The sequence below is a fragment of the Nicotiana tabacum genome, chromosome 1, assembly GCF_000715075.1.
Source record: "Nicotiana tabacum cultivar K326 chromosome 1, ASM71507v2, whole genome shotgun sequence".
Lineage (NCBI taxonomy): Eukaryota > Viridiplantae > Streptophyta > Magnoliopsida > Solanales > Solanaceae > Nicotiana > Nicotiana tabacum.
Window position 1 is genome coordinate 221,735,227 of NC_134080.1, and position 25,756 is coordinate 221,760,982.

The window sequence follows — 25,756 nt, forward strand, 5'->3', positions numbered from 1 at the left end:
CTGACTAATGATATCTTTTCCTTTTAAGTTTTACCCTAAATTTTCTTAACAAATAAATCACACATTTGTGATGTTAACCAACTAGCGCATATTATTTTCTTTATTAAGGTTGACGAGCCAATTGAAAAGAAATTGGAAAAGAATAATAAAATATTTTTTTAAAAAATCATATATTCAATGTTTACATCAAACCACGCAAACTTACTTCAAGAGCGATTTATTGGGATAAAATGTGTATTTGACAATGGTTAAGTGATTAAAAAAAGAACATGCGATGTTACTATTGATTTGATATAAATACTTACAAAGTCCTAATTTCTTTAAAGCTTCCCCCCAAGCAAAGAAGGAAAATGTAGGATGTTTTGCCAGAGGAAGGGGGACTTGCAATTCTGTGGTTTACATGAAGGAAAAAGAAGTTTGTATTCTCAAAGTATCTGACTTTTAGACAGAACTTTTCACCTTAAATTTACAGATCAAAACAAATAAAGTTATACAGCCTTAAACGCAAGAACAATCGCCCAGCAGTAATTCAAACATATCGTTAGGTGTAAGAAGAGTCGTTCCGCCAATAATCAATTCAACCTCAGGCCTACTGCTCTCAGATAATGCCTCCCGAGCTTCTCGAACCTATTAGTACAACAAGGAGGGACTGTTATTTTGCGTAGGCGAGCATGGACTGTACATTGCACTTCAAGTGAAAGAGAAAGGATAGCAGTGATTTATAGTTTTTCCCCCCATATTAACATCTTTAACATTTGTTGCATATGCACATTGCAAATTCATTAAACCAGCAGGAAAGCAAGAAGGAAGATCCAGGGAAAACAAAAGTACTACTCCCTCCGTTTCAAAAAAGATTGGCACTATTTCTTTATTAGTCCATTTCAAAAAGATTGGCACATCCCAATATTTCCTTAATAGGAAGCATTTATAGCCACACAAATGCTATAGCAGGTTTAAGATGACAAGTTTCAAAAGTTTTACATCCACACTAATGCTTTGGCTTATTTAAGACGTGTTCCCTTAAGTTTCTGCCAAGTCAAACTAGGACAATCTTTTTGAAACAGACGAAGTATAAAAAAGAGGCACTGAAGAAAGAGTCCAGGGAAAACAAACCTCAACAGCATTTATGCCCCCGACAACAAAAACGAGAATGACATCTTGATCTGCCAGACTTGGTTTTGCCTGCAAAGTCCAAGATCAGTTCAGCAAATTACATTAGCAAAGGAAATATTTACATCTAAATGAAGCATACCTGCCCAAGGCCAAATCTCCCAAACCCGCTTTTGAATAGCCGGCCAACAGTAGATGAATGATACTCTAAACCAGGTACTTCATGCTTAGCCAGCACCCTTGAAAGCACTTTATAAAGTAGTCCTTTCTTTGAGTAAGGATCATCATTGAACTTACTCTCCAGAGCCTGTGACCACTCTCTGAATGAAATGTTCTTCTTTAAGCTGGACAATTTGTGAAAGAATTTGAAAAGATTATCCACCCTATCACGCAACTCTAACTTTAGCTGCATGTCACCATACACTTGCTCTTTGTTTTTATCTTTTCCAGCATCTTCATCACCCCAACTACCCCAATCGTCATCATCAAAATCAACACCTTCAGTATTAGAAAGACCTTCCTTCTTTTCTTCTGATTGTCTGTTAAAGTTGGCTTCAAGATCCTGAGTTAAACCTTGCAGAAACTTTAATTTTGCAACTGTTGGGTTCTCAACAATCGCATCAACAATAGCTTCTTTCATAAAATGTTCCTCTTGCCAAGAGAAAGGACCAACAGTCCCAGAAGATGGGAAATTCTCACCTGCCAATATATATCCAACAATTGTGAGAAGAAGAGCATCTTGTAGAGTAAGAAGCCCCCGTTGAGCATCCATCTTATTATTTCCCTGGGAACTAACAAAAGCACTTTTATTTATGAGATCACTAATTTGAGCAGCAAGACTCTGGCTTGTGTCTCCAGCATTTACATTCAGTATCTTCTCAGCACTGTTAAATGCATCCCATTTAGCACTATGTGATTCATCTAAAGCATATAATGCTGCTGCAGCTAACTGGATGATTCCTTTGTTTTTCGTCAAAGATGACTGGCTTTTGGCCAATGCCTTAATCATAGGCTGCAAATCTGATTTTGAAACATAACCAGGACGTACTTTTAAGTTCAATGACATATTTTCGCGACGTAAACTTTCCTGCAGCCATTTCTTGATCAGAACAGCCCCATCTTTTGTCCTTCGCTCTAGTATGGCTTCCAGGTATGGTGTTCCATGAAAATTCTCCGTGGAGACAAAAGAACCACAAAGAAGGTCACTCTGAAAATCTTGCGAGGACATTTCATCACTAAGTTTAGCGCTAAGATTCACCAACTCAACCATTTGAGAAGTTGAGTCTCTAGAACTCCAGCCACGGAGAAATGCTTCAATGTTTTCCACCAGCTGAAAGTTGTCAAAACTAGAAGTCTCCTCTCTTAAACTATTATTCAGTGGTATCTGAACAGTAAGAGGAGAACGTTGCAAGTAAGCGGGGCCAAGTTTAAGCTGGCTTTGCGAGCTTTTAGCTTGACTTAAGGGCGACATCCGTTCCCTGCGAGGCAATGATGAAAACATTCGATCCACAAGTGAGTCACCATGACAGCAGGGAGTAAGAAGGTCAAGTGTGCGATCTATGAGTAATAGCCCTGCAGATCTCTTACGTCGACCGACGTCATAAAGACTTGACATGTCCGTCAGAAGCTTTCCAACAGTTTTTGAAATATCACCCAGGGAAAATATTTCAAGTTTCAGGTCCATCTACAAATTAATATATTATCTTTAAAAATACAGGTTGAATGAGACAAAAAAAAATTAAAATAAAAGACAGAAAATCATAACTATTATAAGTAAAAAAATGTACTCCTTGACATGAAGTTGTTATTTAGGCATAAAATAATATCATTGACCAATGTATCAGTGTTCCAAAGCCATATTAAATTATTCTGATACATTTCACCCTTTATTATCTAAATAACAATCTCCCACTATTTAACATTTTTTTTAGAATGCCCTAACATTGTTTTTATCCTTTTTCTTTTAAATAAAGAACATTATTTTTATCTTTGATCTTTTATTATTACTAATAATAAAATTAAATTGATTGAGTAGAAAACGGGGTTACTCCAGCATTTTATGCTTGAACAAGCATATCTATGGATTTTTTCCCCCTAAGAATTTCACCAATTTTCAACTTTATAGCTAACTAACAGTTTCTTCGATCCAATAACTGCTGTTGTGCTAGAAGTTTCATCTATATGTGTGTTTTAACAAAAAATAACTAACTATATAGTGTTCTTATATTGTCCCTAATATTTTATGCAAATACAGAGGTTTTTTCCAAGATAAAGATAATGATATGCTAAACACATGTTACTGAGAAGGTCTAGTCATGTTTCACTGCCATTATGGATAACAATGCTGCAAATTGGAAGATATCATTTTTATTTTCAAGACATGAATCATGATAGAAGAGAACATTAAAATCCGTCAAGAAAATTTCAAACAAGTGAAAGCATGATTACCTTTGCCGCCAGATGATAAAGAAATTGAGCGGTAAGAATTGCCCCAGGAGGGACATCCTCACCATCGGCAGGTGTCCCAGTACTTATTGGAGGCAACCCAAAGCTCATAGAGTTACCATGTTCAGTGGACAGGTATGCTTCAGCTACTGATCCTTCTGAAGGCAAGACAAAGAATCTGGGTGAAAAGGGACACAAGACCAAAGGGAAATGATGCACAGAAACTTTCAACTTTTTCCCTACATCTTCTCTCAGGTCAATTACACTGTCACCATAAAGTTTTTGTGGACTTGCAACAGAACTGAAATTAGGAGTCGCTTCTTCACTGGTGGTTAATTGTGACCACCCTTCATCTTCAGCGGACACACTTTCCTTTACTGTGCTCTCTCCAGCATGACTAGAGTTCCTCAGAGACTTTCCAGCAAGCTCCTCATAATCTTGGACAAGAAAGGATTCATATTCACGATATGCATCCGGTCCTAACGGTGACTCAGGACATGCTGAGTGACCCGTCTGAAATAAGTGAATTTGGATACACACTTAAAATGAGGTAAATATAAGACATTGTAGGTTGATTGTTGAAAAATCCACTAAATGAAGACTTCTTATGTCCATTGGGGGAGAATGCCAATGACAAATTTAAGCCCTGACATATACTAGAAAATCTCATTGTCATCGTTGTAGTCAAAAAGTAATAGACTAAATTTCTTAAAAATAGATAAAAGAACTTTCAGTCACGATGCAGCATTCTTTTATTTCTATTGGTGAACAGAAAGTATTTGAGATGAGGAGTAGCTCCAGCACGGATGAACTTATTTGACACCAACGTGATATATTAGTTTCAACATGGTTTATTAAAGACCTATGATTGCACCCAATAGGAAAGTAACACAACGATTATGAAGACCAACAATAACATGAAATAAGCCAGAAAAAAAGAAAGTTATCCTGTCTATAAGCAATTTTCTGTTTAATCTGGTATATAACTTGAAAACATGGCCTTAGACATAGTCTAACACTGAGTTCAGTAAAAAAGATAAAATTCTGCCATAATTGTGGTGGCTGGGAGATCTTATCCAGAATGGAGAAGACATTTGTGGGCTAAAGAAAATGTTGTCCATTAAACCTTTCAATCCATCTCGTATTCTCTGTTGACCTCCACTATGTGATAGTATGATTAATACATTCACTTAGCAGTGCCCAGAAGCTTTCATTTTGTCCTACTAAGACCAAGAAGACAAGCTAAGTTTGGCCGATAGCATATTTTAAGGACAGTATGAACTATCCTTCATCCACAACCAAGAGTATGTAAAGACAAATATATTTTCAGATAACATCTGGTAATCTCACCTTCAGTTGATCTATTCATTTGTTTCACCTTTTATTTTAAGGGGACAGTATTATCTGCCATCGAAATTCTGGACGAGCATATATATAAAAGTGAGAAACTACAGTAAGCTATTCTATCCTCACATAGACATATATACTGAGTATCATGCAAGAAAGATCTGCATGTCTCCCATTTTTTCAAAAGCTTACCAAATTGACTCACACGTAATGGATGGATATATGTATATTTCTTTTCTTATAAAGTATAATGGGTGGATATAGTTAGAGGAATAGCAAATATCAGGTAATAAAATCATTCTATATCAGGTAATCATTCAAAAATCTAATGTGTAGACAATCTTATCTTGAGAGGTAAGAGTCCAACATGTTTTGCCAAGTACAACCGGATACTCTCATTTCATTCAAGAAACAATTAGTATGACCAGATGTTCAGAGACAAAAAATTAAACACATAGAAGAACATTTAATTTACAAGCACAAAGGTACCTCTGAGATGCATGTAAATATAGCACAGCTGCAGATAGTCTGAAGTGCACTCAGGCAACGTAAAATATATCTATGTGCATCACTTAGAAGACGTGACGTAATGACAACAATTTTCTTTGCAGGCCCAGAAGTCGAGTTCCAATCAACCACCTATAGGGAAGCACTGAAGACTGGTTCAGACAAAAGGTAGTTCAAAAACTGAAAAATAAAAACAAGAGGATCTTCTTATATATACAGTTGCTTTGTTTTTAATCATGGTAAGCACTTTATGACCCCTTCTATTATTTATATTTCAGTCCAAAAATCTACTGAAAATGCTTACATGCTAATCATGTGCATATTTCATAGTAAGTGAAAGACTCCTTATATAATCTTCTCAAGGAGATAGTCTTTGCTAATACAAATAGATGTTGAGCTTACAGGTCTTTCAACCCAAATACTACATTTCATTGTTCTTGTTTTCCTTTTTTATTCCCGTAATCCTACAGCTTATTTGTTCAACTCTTTTCTTCTTTTTTTTCCTTTCTGAATGGTACTTATTTGTTCAACTCTTAATGAGGAATTTTTTTTTTTAGTTTTCTTTTTGAGATGGAAATAAAAAGGAAAAAACAAAAAAGTCCTCATTAAGACTTTATTTAATTTTTTTCACAAGTAATTCTTAAGGAGAGTTAAGAATTATTAGTGAGAATTCCAAACTAAATAGTTGCAACCATGTTACCTTTAAAACACATGACATGCCTTTTCACATACAAATTACTTTTCGTGAAGTGGAAGCATCTACCGTATCTTTCTCAATGTGAAAATCATGTGGAATTTAAGCTACTATTTATAATACGCATCTGTGATTAAGCAACCTGCGCTATATCATGATGTCAACTAAAAGAGAATTCAAGCAACAAATTTCAAAGCAACTAAAGTATAACTAATGTTACCTTATCGAGAGGAGACATTTTCTCCAAGCTGCAAATGGCATGTGCACCCAGCTCCAAAAACAAAGAGAATGCTCCAAGAAATTCAAAGCTTTCAGTACTCCCTGCATCCAGATAAATTATGGCATCTCTAATTTCATCTGATATCTGAAAAAATAAAGATACAATATTTTAATTGGATTACTGTTCCCCAATGTTCGGGAGAAATATCAAGTTAAAATCAATCACCATGTTGTTATCAAAAAAATAAAAAAAATCAGCGACAAAACAAGTACATTAGTTCCTTTTGCTTCTTGGATAGATAAGTACAGAGGTATGGAAAATCAGAGGAAATAGAACATATAAAATAATACTCCACTACTTGGCCTCCTGCAGAAGTAGATGTGAAAAATAGTTCTCTGATTTGCTGGATATTTTATTAGCAGAGAAGGTAAAGAGAATTAAAAATTAAACCTTTCATCAGAGCCCTAGTTCTCTGTAGATTCTATCAGAATAACAACGATATACTACGTCTCAATCCCAAGCAAGTTGGGATCGGCTATATGCATCCTTACAATCCATGTTGCTCCATATGAAGTTCATCTTAGTCCAATATTATATAAAAATATAATAAGATTAAAAATGAAAACACGAAGCACTAAAAGTTCTTTATATTTTCTATATCTCTGACATGACTAAGAGACTACTGTAAACATATAACATGACTATAATTTAATACCAACTAATTGGTATCGCCCATAGAGTTTTTCCTTTATTGCACCCTATTTTTTGCTAGATCTGCAGCCCGTAGGGATTCCAAGAGATTGTAAGTCTTTTCTGAGTTCTGACAACTATGTGATTTTAGGTCTACCTCGTCCTCTTTTAACACCTCATTCACCATAATTTCTCACATACAAACCAGTGCATCTGGAGGTAGATTTAAGACACGACCAAACAATCTCAACAACCTTTTCCCATTTTTTTATGTGCTCCTTCTACCTTCCGCCAAATGTGATCATTTTTAATCGTGAATCATATTGTATGACTGGACATCAACCTTAGAACTTGCATCTAGGCGATACTCAACCAGTGGATATGTTTCTTTTCTGATAGAATAACATGAATCTTTTTTCCACTTTAAGTATATTTGAACTAGAGTTGCCTAAAAATTAGAAAGGGAAACATTGGGAAATAAAACGGGCATCGACGTTGTCCCTTCTTATGCATAAGAAAACAATTAAACAACAAAATGGTAAAATTGAAGAAGAGATTTTCGGGTTTAGATGTTTGTAGAATTATACTCTACCGTCACACAATAACAAGACAGTATCCTTCTTCCTTTTTCCTCCTCTCTGTTTTCTTTATCACATGATCAACCGACCAAATAGAAAACCTCACAAGCAGAACCTAAAGTAGAAATGTAAAATCCAAGTGCCATGTCTTCGAAGTTCTCCCTCAATCTATTCTAAAATGTTATTAACTTTACAAGCATTATAGCATCTACTGGTATGGACCAGTGGTTGATGAAACTAGAATGAAGATCATAAGAAACCACGATTTGAATCCCAATAGAAACAAATATTTAGGTGATTTTTCCATCAAGTTACCCGGTTTGTGCAACGGTGGGTGGATGCAGGTACCCAATTGGATAGTCGAGTTGCACGAGAGCGGGCCATAAAGTCAATCAAAACCCAAATAAAAAAATAAAAAAGATTTTTGGGCATTAACTATCCAACCGCATGTTACGGTTGGATAGTATAAAAATATCAAACTATGATGAATCTATAAATCCTTAAGCCTGAATCACGTACATAACTAATTGGTTAAACTGAACCCAACATTTTTCACATGAAGTATAAATGTATATGAAGATTACTGAAATTTCAATAAAAGTTTAAATTTTAAACTCATAATTTCAAAACTGCAAAGGATTCATCGGTAAGAACCTAAACGTTGAACCCATTGAAGTTAAATACTTGCATCCGCCTTTGATCATGTTGCCTATCCAAATTAGTTTGTGATTGAGGCATAGTTGCTATAACTAGAGTCCACATGAAACAAAGAAATTTGTGATTTTTTTAGCTCAAGCTACAGAGCAGGCAAATTTGAGAATGCACAATTTGAACAACAATAGAACCGAGTAAAACAATTAAAAAATCTAAACGATTTTATAAGATCGAGCGAAGTATGATTATAGGAAAATTAATCAGAAATTGAGAGAAGACTCACTTGTCTAATGGAATCGGTACAACACTTGATCACATCAACCGTAGCCATAATTCCTTTCGGGCAACGTAACCGGTGCCGGAGCAAGATAAATTACCGGCGACGGAGTTCCGGCGATTTTTACTTCAATTACAGTACGATTGTCGGGATCTGGATGGTGAATTCCCTTAATCCCTCAGTTTCAAACCCATAAGAACAAGCCCAATTCGGCCAATTGATCAATCATCCCAACTAGATTATTTTTAGGGATTTTTACCTATCTATACCATATATCAAACCTTATTACCAAAAATGTTCATAATTTGTTATTTACCCGTGTAGTCCACACTTTTACTACAAATTATATACCAATCCAAAAATAGATAGATTTTGCCATAAAAAACGCGCTAAAATGAAGGCACCAGATCTGCGTGTGATTCTGTCAACATTAAATTCGAATTGTTGCGTAATTCTCTCCTTCCTCAACGGAAAGAGATCTCTCTTCTCTCACTCAACTACAATTCTCAAAAAACGCAAGCTACTGAAGCTCTAGCAATCAAACGGAAAGGAGATTTCTGTTCTTCATCTTCATCTTCATCTGTTCTTCCATATATTTTCCACCATTGATAGCCATTAAAAAGCTTGAAAGCTTTGAATTCAAATTTGGGTTTTCAAAAATCATTATTTGTTTGGATTGGGTGTTGTTGTAAATAATTCAGAATATGTTTAGGAGTTTATATCTCAATTTTGAGGGGTTTTGGTGAAGATTAGACTTGGTTTTGACTGAATTTTAGATTGAAACTCGAAGAAGAAGAAGAAGACGTATTTCCAGAAATTGTAGATAAATTGTAGTTAAATTGTAGAATTGTAGATAAATTGTAGATAAATTGTAGATGAATTGTAGATTGGGAAGACTAAAACTTCTACAAATCTTCTACAATTATGTCGAAAATGCCAATTATGCTACAATTGAAATGAGAATTTGGATATTAAAATTCAATGTATCTATTTTGTAGATATTTTGTAGATAAATTGTAGATTATTTGTATTCTGATTGTAGATGCATTATTTTCTGTTTTCACAAATCCAAAACGACTAAAGCTTCTACAAAATCTTAATGCTTAATATACTTAATTTATTCTTAAATATACTTAATGCTTGCATATTGCACCAAATTCTAATGCTTGCATACTGAACCATATTCTCACATAAAGCCAGTTTTTGCTTTCCTTCAGGCTTGAAAAGGACATCCGTTTTAACTATTTTTGGACGCGATATGCAAAATTGATCTCTGTAAGTCACAGTTATATATAATTTAAGCATAGGATCCTAAAGATAACTCTGGATATTAATTCATTACTAAGAATATGCATTTGAGATCCCTAAGCATAGGAGCATCGTGAGTTTTGTGTGTGTTGTGAACAGTTGAGATGAAAGGAAAGAGAAAGTGGGAAGATACAGTCCTATAATTATGCCTAATATAAATGAACCCTTAATTATATCCCTAATTTGAATTATGGTATAGAAATGGTAATTTGGTATGCTTAAATGTAATAAACACAAACCTTAAACATTGAGGGTAATAAGGTTTGATATATGGTATAGATAGGTAAAAATCCCTTAAAAGAATAAGCGGTGTATCGGAAACAACTTATATCTATTGTCTCACAATAGGGGTGACACTATTCTCCACATGCCCCATAAGTAAAATTTTACTGGATCATTATTATTGTTGTTGTCGTTTCATAATTAAAATTTGGAATTTTTACCTCCTATAGCAAATGTTGATACCTTATTTATTTTAAATAAATACCTTTTTAAAAAATTATATTTCGTAACTACCTTTTGATTTTTATAGCCAAATATCTATTTATGGTTACCTCCTACCCTTAAACCATAAAATACTCTTTGTATTATTTTTCTCTCTCATTCTTTCGGATTTTTCTCCACCCTTTCTCTCTCAATACTAGCCTTTCTCCATGAATACAACCACTATTCTCCACTGATTCATCTCCATTGTCTTGTAAAATTTTCATTATCAGTGGGCTGGTTTTCTCTATACTTCTTGTAAAACATAATTTGTTTTATCAGGACCTATTGTGAATAGGATCTGATCCTTTTCTAAGTCTTCTTTTGATCGAGCGATTGGGATCAAATGATTTGCTTACTGATGTTGGTTTAACATTTGTAGTCTTCAATTATTTTATAACTAATCCCGCGAGTATACGTTGACTTCTTGACATTAGCCCATGTTGTCTATTTCCTCTCTTGCCTCTGCAAACTTGATGTTATATTTTTATCAACACTGTATTTCCTTACATTCTGCGAAATTATGAATTGCGTCGATGAATTTGATCTCGTTAGACTAAGAAAATGTCTATTCTTCATGGGGTTTAAGGATGTAAATGGGTCAGATACAAGAGTTGTTAAGGAAAAAGAAGATTTGGGTATCGTTGACATGGCCACTGCAACTCTTGCCTCTCACCACCTTCATTGCTCCTTTTCTTCATCTACCAAATTCGCAATTACTAACAAAAGACGACACTTTATTATTGAAAATAAGGAATTTCTTTCGTTTTTATGCCAAATTTTGAGAGTTTCAAGTCAGATCGCGGCCCTCTTGACGAGACGACATTAGGGTTGTTCTTGAACAAAGACGACTTCGGGGCTCAGCAACTTGAAAAGTCTATTGTCTTTTTTTTCATTGTATTCATTGTCTTTTTTTTCATTGTAATTCAATGTATCTTGTTGTATTCTATGGATTTCATTGTATTCACTATCTTTTTTCATTGTATTTCAATGTATCTCGTTGTATTCTATGTATTTCATTGTATTCACTGTCTCGCTATATGCCATGAATGTATCCATATATTTTTTTTAATTAATATAATTTATGTATTCAGATGTATTATATAATTTCTCTAAAGATTGCTATGTTTTTGGAGTATTTTTCGGTTGAGAATCTATTTTATGCAAGGAAATACAAAATTTGTGTGTTATAATTGAGTTTGTTGAGTTATATTGGGAGTCTATTATGTTAATTGATTCATTTTTCGTTCAAAAACAGTGCAATCCCCTGTTGAATATAGTCGAATACAATAATTTGTCCAGCTGTAATTTCATGTTTCATGCCATGAATACAGTCGAATACACTCGAATACAACAACTGATTAGCTGGACTTCCCTGATTCATGCCTATTTTTGCTACTATATTCATGAATACAGTAGCTTAAATACATATAATACATCTTATAATAACAGAAAACGTATCTACAATCCGTAATATAGCAAGTGATATCTATAGATAGTTAATTACCACTAAAAGATAGTGCTTTATGAAAATTTCTCTTAAAATTTAGACTAATGGACTGAAATTGAAATCACAAGCCTCGTCTTTGGAAATTGGTCGAGCCTAATTTTATATTTTTGGTTTGAAGTTGAATTTTAAAGTTTAAAATTAAAAATTCGGACCTTTCGGGTCTGAAGTTGAATTTTAAAGTTTAAAAATTTAAACTTCAAACCTTTGGGTCTGAAATTTAAATTTCGTCATTGTCTTCTTGTTTGCATTGATTAAATTTTGGAAAAATGATATTGTATAGCCGCTCTTAAAATAATAGTCAAAAATAATATATATATATATATATATATATATATATATATATATATATATATATATATATATATATGATGGACTTATAGTAACTTAGCTTTGTGTTTTGATGATCTAACAAACTTACTGTCAAAGAACCAGATAAGAAACCTGACACACTTGGTACACAACACAAATCAACGGACTCCAGGTAATGTGAATTGCTATGACTTCAGAAGATAGAGAATCAACACAGGGATCTGATACCCTTGAGTTTCCCTGACAGTAGTATGAAGTCAACTGTCTATAGCTGGAAAGTGACTGCCTGCATTGTACACAGAAACAGTGTAGCACAGTTCAACAGTCACTTCACATTGACCTACCAAGTGATTACACCATTCAAGTGGTGTCATCCATGTTGTATCAACGTTAAAACATTACAACAAAATATCACTTGAACACTTAGAGAATTCACTCAAGCATTCAAGCATCTAACAATCAATCATTCAATTCTCAAGTGCATCAAGAACAAAGAACAATACTACTACGGATCAGCTCCTACAACAAGTATCTTGTATGTTCTTAGTTGAGTTGTAACTTTATTAATTGTTCTTCATTGTAATTCCTACTTTGCTTATCTAGAAGCATTACTTAGGAACCCCTTGTAAACCATAAGCCTTCAGTGTTTGTGTCGTGACTAGAGTTAGTCATGAGTTGAAACCTTTGTAATAGGTGTATTGCAAAGTGGTTTGTAATAGGCGTATTACAAGTTAGTAAGGGATTAAGAGTTTAATTCCTAGGTTGCATAGGTTGTAATCTAAAGTTGTTCATAGTGAAGTTGAAATCCTACCAGTGTAGGTCGTAGTTTTTTATCCCTTTGAGCAGGGATTTTTCCATGTAAAAACTCCCTGTTCCATTTACTTACTATTGCATTAGCATTCTCTGTGGAAACCTATATAGAACCTGGTCCCTATATAGTTTGGTGGACTCATATATTATATCAATTGGTATCAGAGCGGGTTCTTTCTAAAAGGTTAACACCTAGAAAGGATCTTCGTGGCTGCTCCACCAAACTTCGAGTAAGGACCATCTACATACAAACCACCCAAGTTCAATGGACAATACTATGGGTGGTGGAAGACAAGAATGCATAAATTTATTATGGCAGAAGATTTTAAGTTGTGGGATGTTATTTGTGATGACCCTTATGTCCCAACAAAGAAGGTCGGAGACCCTCTAGAGACGGTGCCAAAAACCAGTAAAGAATACAACGATGCAGATCGGAAAGCTATGGAGAAAAATTTTCGTGCCAAGAAAATTTTGGTGTGTGGGATAGGACCTGATGAATACAACAGGATCTCAGCCTGTCAATCCGCCAATGAAATATGGGAAGCCTTACAAACAACACACGAGGGAACCACTCAAGTAAAGCAATATAAGATTGACATGGTCACCACTGAGTATGAGTTTTTCAGAATGAATGATGATAAATCCATTCAAGACATGCACACTATATTCATGTCTATCATAAATGAGCTACACTCGCTTAGAGAAGTCATTCCGAAAAGGGGCAACTAAAACTCCGAAAAGGGGCAAGTTGAGAAATAGCCAGTTGGACGACTCTGTTTAAAAGAATAGTCTAAATTTACAAAGTATTTTAAAGCTGAGTCGATAAGCGGTGTATCGGAAACAACTTATATTTATTGTCTCACAATAGGGGTGACACTATTCTCTATATGCCCCATAAGTAAAATTTTACTAGATCATTATTATTGTTGTTATTGTTGTTGTCGTTTCATAATTAAAATTTGGAATTTTTACCTCCTATAGAAAAGGTTGATACCTTATTTATTTTAAATAAATACTTTTAAAAAAAATTATATTTCGTAACTACCTTTTGATTTTTATAGCCAAATATCTATTTATGGTTACTTCCTACCCTTAAGCCATAAAATACTCTTCGTATTATTTTTCTCTCTCATTCTTTCGGATTTTTCTCCACCCTCTCTCTCTCAACACTAGCCTTTCTCCATGAATACAACCACTATTCTCCACTGATTCATCTCCGTTGTCTTGCGAAATTTTCATTATCAGTGGGCTGGTTTTCTCTCTACTTCTTGTAAAACAGAATTTGTTTTATCAGGACCTATTGTGAATAGGATCTGATCCTTTTCTAAGTCTTCTTTTGCTCGAGCGATTGGGATCAAATGATTTGCTTACTGATGTTGGTTTAACATTTGTAGTCTTCAATTATTTTGTAACTAATCCCGCGAGTATACGTTGACTTCTTGACATTAGCCCATGTTGTCTATTTCCTCTCTTGCCTCTGCAAACTTGATGTTAATTTTATCAACACTGTATTTCCTTACATTCTGCGAAATTATGAGCTGGGTCGATGAATTTGATCTCGTTAGACTAAGAAAATGTCTATTCTTCATGGGGTTTAAGGATGTAAATGGGTCAGATACAAGAGTTGTTAAGGAAAAAGAAGATTTGGGTATCGTTGACATGGCCACTGCAACTATTACCTCTCACCACCTTCATTGCTCCTTTTCTTCATCTACCAAATTCGCAATTACTAACAAAAGACGACACTCTATTATTGAAAATAAGGAATTTCTTTCTTTTTTATGCCAAATTTTGAGAGTTTCAAGTCAGATCGCGGCCCTCTTGACGAGACGACATTAGGGTTGTTCTTGAACAAAGACGACTTCGGGCTCAGCAACTTGAAAAGTCTGTTGTCTTTTTTTTCATTATATTCATTGTCTTTTTTCATTGTAATTCAATGTATCTCGTTGTATTCTATGTATTTCATTGTATTCACTATCTTTTTTCATTGTATTTCAATGTATCCTGTTGTATTCTATGCATTTCATTGTATTCACTGTGTCGCTATATGCCATGAATGCATCCATATATTTTTTTTAATTAATATAATTTATGTATTCAGATGTATTATATAATTTATCTGAAGATTGCTATGTTTTTGGAGTATTTTTCGGTTGAGAATCTTTTTTATACAAGGAAATACAAAATTTGTGTGTTATAATTGAGTTTGTTGAGTTATATTAGGAGTCTATTATGTTAATTGATTCATTTTTCGTTCAAAAATAGTGCAATCCCCTGTTGAATACAATCGAATACAATAATTTGTCCAGCTGTAATTTCATGTTTCATGCCATGAATACAGTTGAATACACTCGAATACAACAACTGATTAGCTGGACTTCCCTGATTCATGCCTATTTTTGCTACTATATTCATGAATACAGTAGCTTAAATACATCTAATACATCTTATAACAACAGAAAACGTATCTACAATCCGTAATATAGCAAGTGGTATCTATAGATAGCTAATTACCACTAAACGATAGTGTTTTATGAAAATTTCTCTTAAAATTTAGACTAATGGACTGAAATTGAAATCACAAGCCTCGTCTTTGGAAATTGGTCGAGCCTAATTTTATATTTTTGGTTTGAAGTTGAATTTTAAAGTTTAAAATTGAAAATTCGGACCTTTCGGGTCTAAAGTTGAATTTTAAAGTTTAAAAATTTAAACTTCAAACCTTTGGGTCTGAAATTTAAATTTCGTCATTGTCTTCTTGTTTGCATTGATTAATTTTGGAAAAATGACATTGTATAGCCGCTCTTAAAATAATAGTCAAAAATAATATATATATATATATATATATATATATATATATATATATATATATATATATATATATATGATGGACTATACAGTAACTTAGCTTTGTGTTTTGATGATCTAACAAACTTACTGTCAAAGAACCAGATAAGAAACCTGACACACTTGGTACACAACACAAATCAACGGACTCCAGGTAATGTGAATTGCTATGACTTCAGAAGATAGATAATCAACATGATACCCTTGAGTTTCCCTGGCAGTAGTATGAAGTCAACTGTCTATAGCTGGAAAGTGACTGCCTGCACTGTACACAGAAACAGTGTAGCACAGTTCAGCAGTCACTTCTCATTGACCTACCAAGTGATTACACCATTCAAGTGGTGTCATCCATGTTGTATCAACGTTAAAACATTACAACAAAACATCACTTGGACACTTAGAGAATTCACTCAAGCATTCAAGCATCTGACAATCAATCATTCAATTCTCAAGTGCATCAAGAACAAAGAACAATACTACTACGGACCAGTTCCTACAGCAAGTATCTTCTATGTCCTTAGTTGAGTTGTAACTTTGTTAATTGTTCTTCATTGTAATTCCTACTTTGCTTATCTAGAAGCATTACTTAGGAACCCCTTGTAAACCATAAACCTTCAGTGTTTGTGTCGTGACTAGAGTTAGTCACGAGTTGAAGCCTTTGTAATAGGTGTATTGCAAAGTGGTTTGTAATAGGCATATTACAAGTTAGTAAGGGATTAAGAGTTTAATTCCTAGGTTGCGTAGGTTGTAACCTAAAGTTGCTCATAGTGAAGTTGAAATCCTACCATTGTAGGTCGTAGTTTTTTATCCCTTTGGGCAGGGATTTTTCCATGTAAAAACTCCCTGTTCCATTTACTTACTATTGCATTAGCATTCTCTGTGGAAACCTATATAGAACCTGGTCCCTATATAGTTTGGTGGACTCATATATTATATCAATTGATATCAGAGCGGGTTCTTTATAAAAGGTTAACACCTAGAAAGGATCTTCGTGGCTGCTCCACCAAACTTCGAGTAAGGACCATCTACATACAAATCACCCAGGTTCAAGGACAATACTATGGGTGGTGGAAGACAAGAATGCACAACTTTATTATGGCAGAAGATTTTAAGTTGTGGGATGTTATTTGTGATGGCCCTTATGTCCCAACAAAGAAGGTCGGAGACCCTCTAGAGACGGTGCCAAAAACCAGGAAAGAATACAACGATGCAGATAGGAAAGCTATGGAGAAAAACTTTCTTGCCAAGAAAATTTTGGTGTGTGGGATAGGACCTGATGAATACAACAGGATCTCAGCCTGTCAATCCGCCAATGAAATATGGGAAGCCTTACAAACAACACACGAGGGAACCACTCAAGTAAAGCAATCTAAGATTGACATGCTCACCACTGAGTATGAGTTTTTTAGAATGAATGACGATAAATCCATTCAAGATATGCACACAATATTCATGTCTATCATAAATGAGCTACACTCGCTTAGAGAAGTCATTCATATGAATATACTAGTGTGAAAAATTCTCAGTGTTTTGCCCAGTTCATGGGAGAGTAAAATGAATGACATTACTGAAGCAAAAGATCTGCATGCCCTAACTATAGACGAGTTAGTTGGAAATCTGAAAACCTACGAAATGAAGAAGAAGAAGGACAATGAAAGGAGAGAATTAAAGAAGGAAAAGAACCTGGTACTCAAAGCTGAAAGCAATGACTCAAGTGAGGATGATAGTGACATGGCTTACTTAACCAAAAGGTTTCAGAAGATGGTCCGAAGGAATGGAGGCATACCCAAGAGAGGCAGTTCCAGCAAACCAAAGAATTATGACCTCTATTATAAATGTGGTAAGCCATGGAATTTTATCAAAGATTGCCCTTTCCTAAAGCAATAAGACTTCAAGTACAATCCTGATAAAGTAGCCAAGAGGAACCTGGTTCCCGACAAATGCTTCAAAAGAAATAACGGCGCTGACAATGTTGTGAAGCAAACTCTTGCAGCATGGGGAGATTCCTCCAGTGAGTCTACAGAAGAAACTAATGCAGGTGATAGTTCTATGATGGCTGTTGAAAGTGAAACAAATGAATATGATTCAATATTTTCTTTGACGGCTCAATCAGACAATGATGAAGATGATGACAATGATGAGATAAACTTCAGGGATGTTCAAAGAAATCTGAAATCCTATTCCCCTAATAAACTCATGTCATTAGCGAATGTGTTAATTGATGTCTACCATAGTCTGGTAGATGATAAGGATGCCTTAACCATAGAGTTAGGAGATGCTGAACAAACTGGAGATGACTTGGTAGTTTGTGTGGCTGATCTGAAGGAATCTATAAGTAATATGAAAAATGAAAAAATGGTTTTAACTGAAAAAATTGTTAGTGTAGAACATGAAAGAGACGATTTGATGGTAGTAGCTATTGACCTAAAAGAAACCATTGAAAATTTAAGTAAAGAATAGAATGACTTAGTGGAGAAAATTGATGCCTTAGAAAAAGAAAGAGATGAACTCCTAGTTGTGGTCATAGATTTGAAGGAAACAACTGAGGAACTCAAAGCAGAATGTGGGTCTGGAAAGTCTGATAAAGGAAGAGGAGTTGCTAGTGAAGCACATATCAGGTTAGAAAATGAATTAAATGTTGTAAAAGCTAGTTTATGTGCTTAACTTGAGAAAACTAGACAAGCAGATCTGGAAAGAGTAAAAAATGACCTTGACAAGTGTTTTAAGTGGACCTGGTCCTCGGACGCTATTACTGCCATGTACGTTAACAGTGGAGGAAACAGGCAGGGAATAGGGTTTCAAAGGGAGAGAACTCCTTACAACCCTCATAACAAGTATGTTACTATACGTGATAATTGGCTATGTACCCACTATGGGAACAATGGGCATTTAAAAAAAAATTGCCAAGCCAGGGTTCAGTCTCTTCAGAAAAACAAAGTTTTTGCTGAAAGAGTAACTGCTGAAAAGGGACCATGTGCCACTCATAAAAAATGCATGTTAACTACATGGACTAAAAGAGCACTTATTCATCCTCTTGCTTATTACAAGGGACCCAAACTTGCTTGGGTTCTTAAATCTAACCCTTGATTTCCTTGTGCAGGGAATAATGAAAGGAAGTAGTCAACAATGGTCCATAGACAGTGGATGCTCAAAGCATGTGACTAGGAACACCATGGACTTTCTTTAACAAAAATCCCTGCAAAGATGGAGTGTATCCTTTGCAATAGAAAAAAGGGATATATTCTTGGAGTTGGAAAGATTGGGAAATCACTCACTCACTTAATTGAGAATGTGCACTATGTCAATGGCCTCAAGTATAGTCTTTTGAGTGTTTCTCAAATATGTGATAAAGGAAACAAGGTGGAGTTCTTGTCAAAGATATGCACAGTTACTAATCTAGTAACAGGTGAAGTGGTACTGGTGGCCAAAAGATACAAGAACATCTACGTTGCTGACTTTGAGTCCCTACAAAGTGGTGATCTGAGTTGCTTGAAAGCAGTTGATGATGATGCTGAGTTGTGGCACAGAAAACTGGGGCATGCAAGCTTTTCTCTACTGAATAAGCTAGTTCAGAATGACCTGGTGCATGGTTTGCCCAAGTCAAAGTTTGTGGAGAACAAAGTATGTGATGCCTGCGCCAGAGGGAAGCATGTGAAATTCTCATTTAAACCAAAGAGGGATGTCACCACCTCAAAATCACTTGATCCTCTACATATGGATCTATGTGGTCCTATGAGAGTGCAAATCAGAGGAGGAAAAAGATACATTTTTGTGATAGTGGATGACTATTCTAGATTCACTTGGACTCTGTTCCTTAGAACAAAAGATGAGACTTTTAAAGTTTTTGTAGCCTTTGTGAAGCATGCATTAGATCAGATCATGGAACAGAATTTGAAAATGCCAAGTTTGATGATTTCTGCAACAAGAATGGCATTACCCATAACTTCTCAGCCCTCAAAACTCCACAACAAAATGGAGTTGTGGAAAGAAAGAACAGAACCCTTGAAGAAATGGCAAGGACAATGCTGATCGATAGTGGGATTGCTAAGAACTTCTGGGCTGAAGCTATCAACACTGCCTGCTACTTGGTGAATAGGTGCATGATCAACTCTCTCTTGAACAAAACTCCCTATGAGCTTCTACATGGAAGGAAGCCTAAGTTGACTCACTTAAGAACATTTATGTGCAAATGCTATATTCTCAACAATGGAAAAGACCAGCTTTGAAAATTCGATATCAAGAGTGATGAAGGAATCTTCTTGGGATATTCTTCTCAAAGTAAAGCTTACAAGGTCTACAATAAGCGGACTTAGTGCATAGAGGAAAGTGTTCATGTAATCTTTGACGAGTTCTACCTTTCCTATGAGGAAATCAATAAGGGTGATCAAGATGGAGAGCCTTTGCCAGTTCCAGAAGAAGTCAATGATATGGCAAATGGAAATGCAGACATGATGAGTCAAGTGAAGGAGCCAAGTGAAGACAATGCAATCTCTTCCTTATTAGCCAGAGAGGAACTAAGTACCACAATTACAACCATTGAAGCTGAAGAAAAAGTGGTTAATACAGTTCAAGGTACCCAACATGTAGTTGAAGGAAGAATGTAAGGGAATCAGTCAGATCTACCCAGCTCAACTACAAATGAAGCTCGAGTGCCCAACTGGAAACACAAAAGCTCCCATCCTCTTGACAATATAATTACCCCTCTAGATTCAGGAGTGAAAACCATATCAAAAGCCAGAAACTCACTTGTGTTCTGAGCCTTTCTTTCCCAAATAAAGCCCAAAAACATTAAGGAAGCCTTAAAAGATGCAGACTGGATCACAACCATGAAAGATGAGTTGTATCAGTTTGAAAGGAACAACGTATGACACTTGGTACCTAGACCCTCATGTCAAACCATCATAGGAACCATGTGGATATTCATGAATAAGCTTGATAAACATGGAAACACTACAAGGAACAAGGCAAGGCTAGTGGTTCAAGGCTACAATCAGGAGGAAGGAATTGATTACGATGAGACTTTTGCTCTGGTTGCTCGCATGGAAGCTATTAGAATTCTCATTGCCTTTGCATCACATATGGAATTCACTCTGTTCCAAATGGATGTCAAAAGTGCATTTTTGAATGGGTTCCTCAAGGAAGAAGTTTATGTAAAGCAACCTTCGGGTTTTGAATATCATGAACACCCTGAATATGTGTTCAAATTGGATAAGGCACTGTATGGGTTGAAGAAGGCTCCTCAAGCCTGGTATGAAAGATTGTCAAAATTTCTCTTAGAAAATGGCTTTACAAGAGAAAAAATTGACAACACTTTGTTCCTGAAGAAACGAGGGAGGAACCTACTCATCGTTCAGGTATATGTTGATGATATTATTTTTGGGACAACCGCTGATTCACTGTGTGAAGAATTTGCAAAACTCATGGGAAGTAAGTTTGAGATGAGCATGATGGGTGAGTTGAATTTCTTCTTGGGGCTTCAAGTGAAGCAGTCCACAAAGGGTACATTCATCAGTCATCAGAAGTACATCAAAGAGCTTCTGAAGAGGTTTGATATGGAAGCATCAAAAGTAATTGACACTCCCATTGTCATTGCTACTCGACTGGACATGGATGAATTTGACTCTCTTGTAAATCAAACCACGTATAGAGGCATTATTGGGTCTCTTCTCTATCTCACTTCCAACAGACCTGATATTCTCTTTAGTGTGGGGCTATGTACAAGGTTTCAGTCAAATCCCAAGGAATCTCATCTGAAAGCTGCCAAGAGAATTTTAAGATATCTTAAGGGAACACAGGACCTGGTTCTGTACTACCCTCCAGGCGACAATTTTATTCTTATTGGGTATGTTGATGCTGACTATACAGGTTATTTGTGGACGAGAAAAGTACTTCTGGAATGGCTCACTTTCTAGGATCATGTCTCATCTCAAAGGGCACAAGGAAGCAAAATTCGGTTGCACTTTCAACAGTTGAAGCAGAATATGTTCCTGCAGCTTCCTGTTGTGCTCAACTCCTATGGATCAAACAACAATTGGAAGATTTTGGTGTGTACACTGACTGTGTGCCTCTCATATGTGACAACACCAGTGCACTCAACATGGACAAGAACCCAGTTCAACATAAAGGAACCAAGCACATTGATGTGAGACATCATTTTCTCAGAGACAACATGGAGAAAGGGCTCATCTGCATGAAGTTCTGTAGTACAAAAGACCAAATTGCAGATATCTTCACCAAAACACTAAGTAGAGAATATTTTGAGAGAAATAGGTTGGAGTTGGGGCTAATAAAGCCTAATTAAGAATCTGATTCCTTCTATATGGCTAGAAAGTCACATTTATGTAAGGGTGGCAAGTGGGTCGGTTAGGTCCGGGACCAACTCCTAAGTGGGCCGGTTCAACCGGTCCCAAACAATCCTAAACGGGCCCAACGACTAATTTTTTTTAAAAAAAATTTCAATTCAATTTCTGACCGTTGCACCTTTAAAATGTAGCCATTATTGCTGCCAAAATAGCCGTTGGCTATTTATAAAATAGCCATTTAACCTCCCCAGCTTTGTTTGAACCCCAAACTTTTTCTAATTACACTTTTCCCTATTTTCAACTATAAATACCCCCTCATTCTTTCATTTTTCTTCACCAAATCATCAATCTCTCTCTAATTTTCTTCTAAAATTGGTTACTTTGTTGTTGCAACTTGTGTGAAAATTTGTGAAGTTGGTGAATTGAAGTATTCAAGTCTTCAACGATAATTAATTTCAACAAGTTGTTCGTCAATTCGGTAAACTCGTTCCAACTCTTTAGTTTTAACATTATAGTTTTGTTTGTTTTATTTAATTACTTTGTATAATTATAATTAAGATGGCCTATTCCTTAAAAAAATATTTAGTAAAAATAAGGAAAAATCCAAGAGTGGTGAATCTAGTGGTCAATCTATTCCTCCTCTAATTCCCCGACCTCCCCTACCCAAACCCCATACCCGCCCTCCACCTGCTCCTATTCTTGATAGTGATAATACTTTATTACAATTTACGGAGAGCCAATATATGCATAATGTTGGAGGTGGTGAAAACTTAAATTATGAATACATGAATTCTCTTTATGGTAATCCAACTATTGATAAAGAAGAAGAGCAGGAAATAGATTTAGATGAAACGCATCCGGATGATGATACACCCACTAGTCTTGTTGCTCAAATTAATCCAACTAATCCAAATGATGCCCCGGTTGACCCCCTGTTACTGCCATTTTTTCTAGACAACCTTCTAAACGGGCTGAAACATCTCTTGTTTGACCATTTCTATTCAATTAAGAGAAAAAAATAAAGCTAAGTATAAAACTTGTGACAAAGAGTTAACTTTTAACTATGTTACTCGGGGGGGCGGGAAGTTTGAGGAGACACATATACACCCTCAAGATAAAGTTAAATATTATCAAATGAAAGCTGCGGCCGGGGGGACAAGTCTTCCTAGTCAGTCTGACCCTAGTACCGAGTCAAATCAATTTCAACCGGAAATTAACATTGTTACCGGTGGTATTTTATATTATGACCCAAGAAAAGATAGGGAAGAATTAGCAAAAATGGTTACTGTTATGTGCCTACCTTATAGTTTTTCTTCTAACCCTCACTTTGTGTTTTATATTAGAAGAATTTTTAATCCTACTTATAAAGGATGGCCTCGAACAACCGTAAAGAGCGATATTTATAAATATAAACATGAATATAAATAATATTTGCGCTATTTATTTACTCATATTAATTATCGTATTGCTATTACTATTGATATTGGTAGAAGTGGTAACGACTGCGATTATCTTACTGTTACAAGTCATTGGATTGATGAGGAGTGGATAATGCAAAAGCGCATTATTGCTTATAGAATAATTAATTCACGTCACACGTGGCAGTTTATTTCTAGCACGGTTATGGATATTTGTAGATATTTTTGCATTAGTGATAAAATAATGTCAATTTCAATGGATAATGCTATAACACTAATGTTGTAGCCTTACTTACCACTACACTAAATCCTGCATTTAATAACATCTTTTATGTTAGTTGTATTTGTCATATTTACCATTTAATTGTGGGTAATGGTATGAGAATTTTAAATGTTGAAATTAAAAAGGTTAAAATGGCTCTTAATTGGTTTTTTTATTCAAACCATAGAAGTAGACTTAGAGAATATTTTAAAAGATGCGATGAATTTGGCCTAAGAGAAAGAAAGGTTCCTAAACCTTGTCCAACTAGATGGAATTGCATGTATGAAAGTTTAGTTGTTGCATATGAATATAGAAACCCTATACATTCAACGTTTAATGCTCATGTAAGTGATGATGATAAGCACATTGCAAATGCGGATTGGGCTAATGTTAAAATGCTTGTAGATTTTTTAGAAAGATTTCATGTTGCTACAAATGAATTTTCTGCGCAATATTATCCTACTATTTCGAACTGTTTAGTTTATCTTGCAGATCTTGCAATTTTGTTTGCTTATTTTCAGAAGGTTGGGAAATTTATGAAGTAGCTATTGATTCCATGAGAAAGAAATTTAAAAAATATTTTTTTATTCCCCCTATTTATGGTATTGCTGCATTGTTAAATCCTACTATGAAATTAGGTGGTCCTCAATATTGGTATCGATCTATTTATAATGCTTTAGCACTTGCACCTGAGGAGTTGTCTACACTTTCAGATGCGCAAGCCTCAATTAAAATAAATGGTCTAGCTTTTTATAATGCTTATCAAATTGCATTAGATAATATTAGACCAGATATTCCAACTCCTTCTTCTTCTAGTTCTCACTTATCTAAAAGAACTGCAGGAGTAAGAACACTTACTGCTTGGACCGAGTTCAGGGGTTCTCAAGATTGTACCATTAGTGATTGTTCACAACTAAATGAGCTTGAAATTTATTTGTCACAGGGATTTGAGGAAGTGAATCCCAACAGCTCATTTAATCCTTTGGAATGGTGGAAGGACAAAGAAAAACACTTTCCAATCCTTTCAAGGGTGGTCCGAGACATTTTAACCATTCAAGCTTCAACAGTGGCACCGGAGAGCGCTTTCAGTCAAGCAAGACTGCAACTTGGTAATTATAGAGCGTCTATGAGGGAGAGCTTGAAAAAATCAATACTTTTCAGATATTGGATCCGTTCGGAACGAAGAAATTTTGGACTTGCTGAATCCAGAGGTAGACGAAGCTTACGAAGAAATGTTAGCTGAACTTGCAGAGGATGCAGTTTTGCCTGGAATCAGTGATGAACAAGCTTCTTTTCCGCCACCACCAACGGAAATTCCTCCGAACCTTGATGGATTTATGAAATTTATAAGAGATACTATGTAAAATTAATATGTAACTTGTATTTTGGCACATCTTGATTAGTTTCTCTTTCTTTTCAATGGTGGTATTAGCACCTTGGTTGTGTTCATTCCACTGGGGGGGGGGGGTGGAAGCTAAGAAAGATTGGGCCATATTTTCTTAATGTTATAATAATAAAAATTATAACGCATTCCTTTGAATATCTTTTTACAATATTTTGTGTTTTAAATTTGAATTAAATTTTTTTAAGTCACAATTATATAATATAATTTACAAGAAAATGACTTAGATAAGAAATTCAAACAAATAAATAGGCCCATATATATATATAAGGTAATTTCTTGTAAATTATATAGCTTATATATGTTATATATACTATACTATATATATATATAGTCACGTCTTATATGTTAGACCTTATATGTCATGTCTTTTTATTCAAATCCTTTCACCTCCTTCTGAAACATTGCATCTCCCCACAAAACTACCGCCATTTCAGAACCGGTTTCTCTCTCCCTCATAATTGTTTTTTCTCTCATTAAAACCCTCTCATCGCTTTGTACGATCATCTCTCTCTTTTTCTCTCTCTCTTCTTCTCTTTAGCCCCTCTTCAGAACTTTTAAACTTCGTATCCACCATGGTTGAAGA

General features: G+C 35.2%; 2 protein-coding genes across 4 annotated transcripts; one reads left to right on the forward strand and one right to left on the reverse strand.

Moving 5' to 3' along the window:
- Positions 1 to 253: 253 nt before the first annotated feature.
- On the reverse strand, positions 254 to 13,715 carry LOC107782851 (sec1 family domain-containing protein MIP3). Of its 3 annotated transcripts, none has more exons than XM_075217664.1 (8): positions 13,634 to 13,715; positions 8,529 to 8,699; positions 6,324 to 6,467; positions 5,392 to 5,541; positions 3,559 to 4,068; positions 1,253 to 2,794; positions 1,114 to 1,182; positions 254 to 627 (listed from the first exon to the last, which is right to left on the reverse strand). In XM_075217664.1, exons 2-8 carry the CDS (start codon positions 8,574 to 8,576, stop codon positions 499 to 501), a joined length of 2,592 nt encoding a protein of 863 aa, XP_075073765.1. In that variant the 5' UTR covers positions 8,577 to 8,699; positions 13,634 to 13,715; the 3' UTR covers positions 254 to 498. The 3 variants fall into 3 exon arrangements, with proteins under 3 accessions (XP_075073765.1, XP_016459272.2, XP_016459273.2); XM_016603786.2 differs by having other exon boundaries at positions 8,529 to 8,691; positions 13,636 to 13,703; XM_016603787.2 differs by lacking the exon at positions 13,634 to 13,715 and having other exon boundaries at positions 6,324 to 6,424; positions 8,529 to 8,691.
- Positions 13,255 to 13,671, forward strand: LOC142164893 (uncharacterized). Its single transcript, XM_075223607.1, has one exon. The coding sequence runs from the start codon at positions 13,255 to 13,257 to the stop codon at positions 13,669 to 13,671; it is 417 nt and encodes a 138-aa protein (XP_075079708.1).
- Positions 13,716 to 25,756: the final 12,041 nt, after the last annotated feature.

Excerpts from the sequence above, each read along its gene's own strand:
- LOC107782851 (XM_075217664.1), bottom strand. The coding sequence starts at position 8,576 with ATGGCTACGGTTGATGTGATCAAGTGTTGTACCGATTCCATTAGACAA. Across the intron at positions 6,468-8,528 it reads GTACCGATTCCATTAGACAA|ATATCAGATGAAATTAGAGA; the intron begins GTGAGTCTTCTC and ends TTATTTTTTCAG. Across the intron at positions 5,542-6,323 it reads AAATGTCTCCTCTCGATAAG|GTGGTTGATTGGAACTCGAC; the intron begins GTAACATTAGTT and ends GCTTCCCTATAG.
- LOC142164893 (XM_075223607.1), top strand. The coding sequence starts at position 13,255 with ATGGCAGAAGATTTTAAGTTGTGGGATGTTATTTGTGATGACCCTTAT.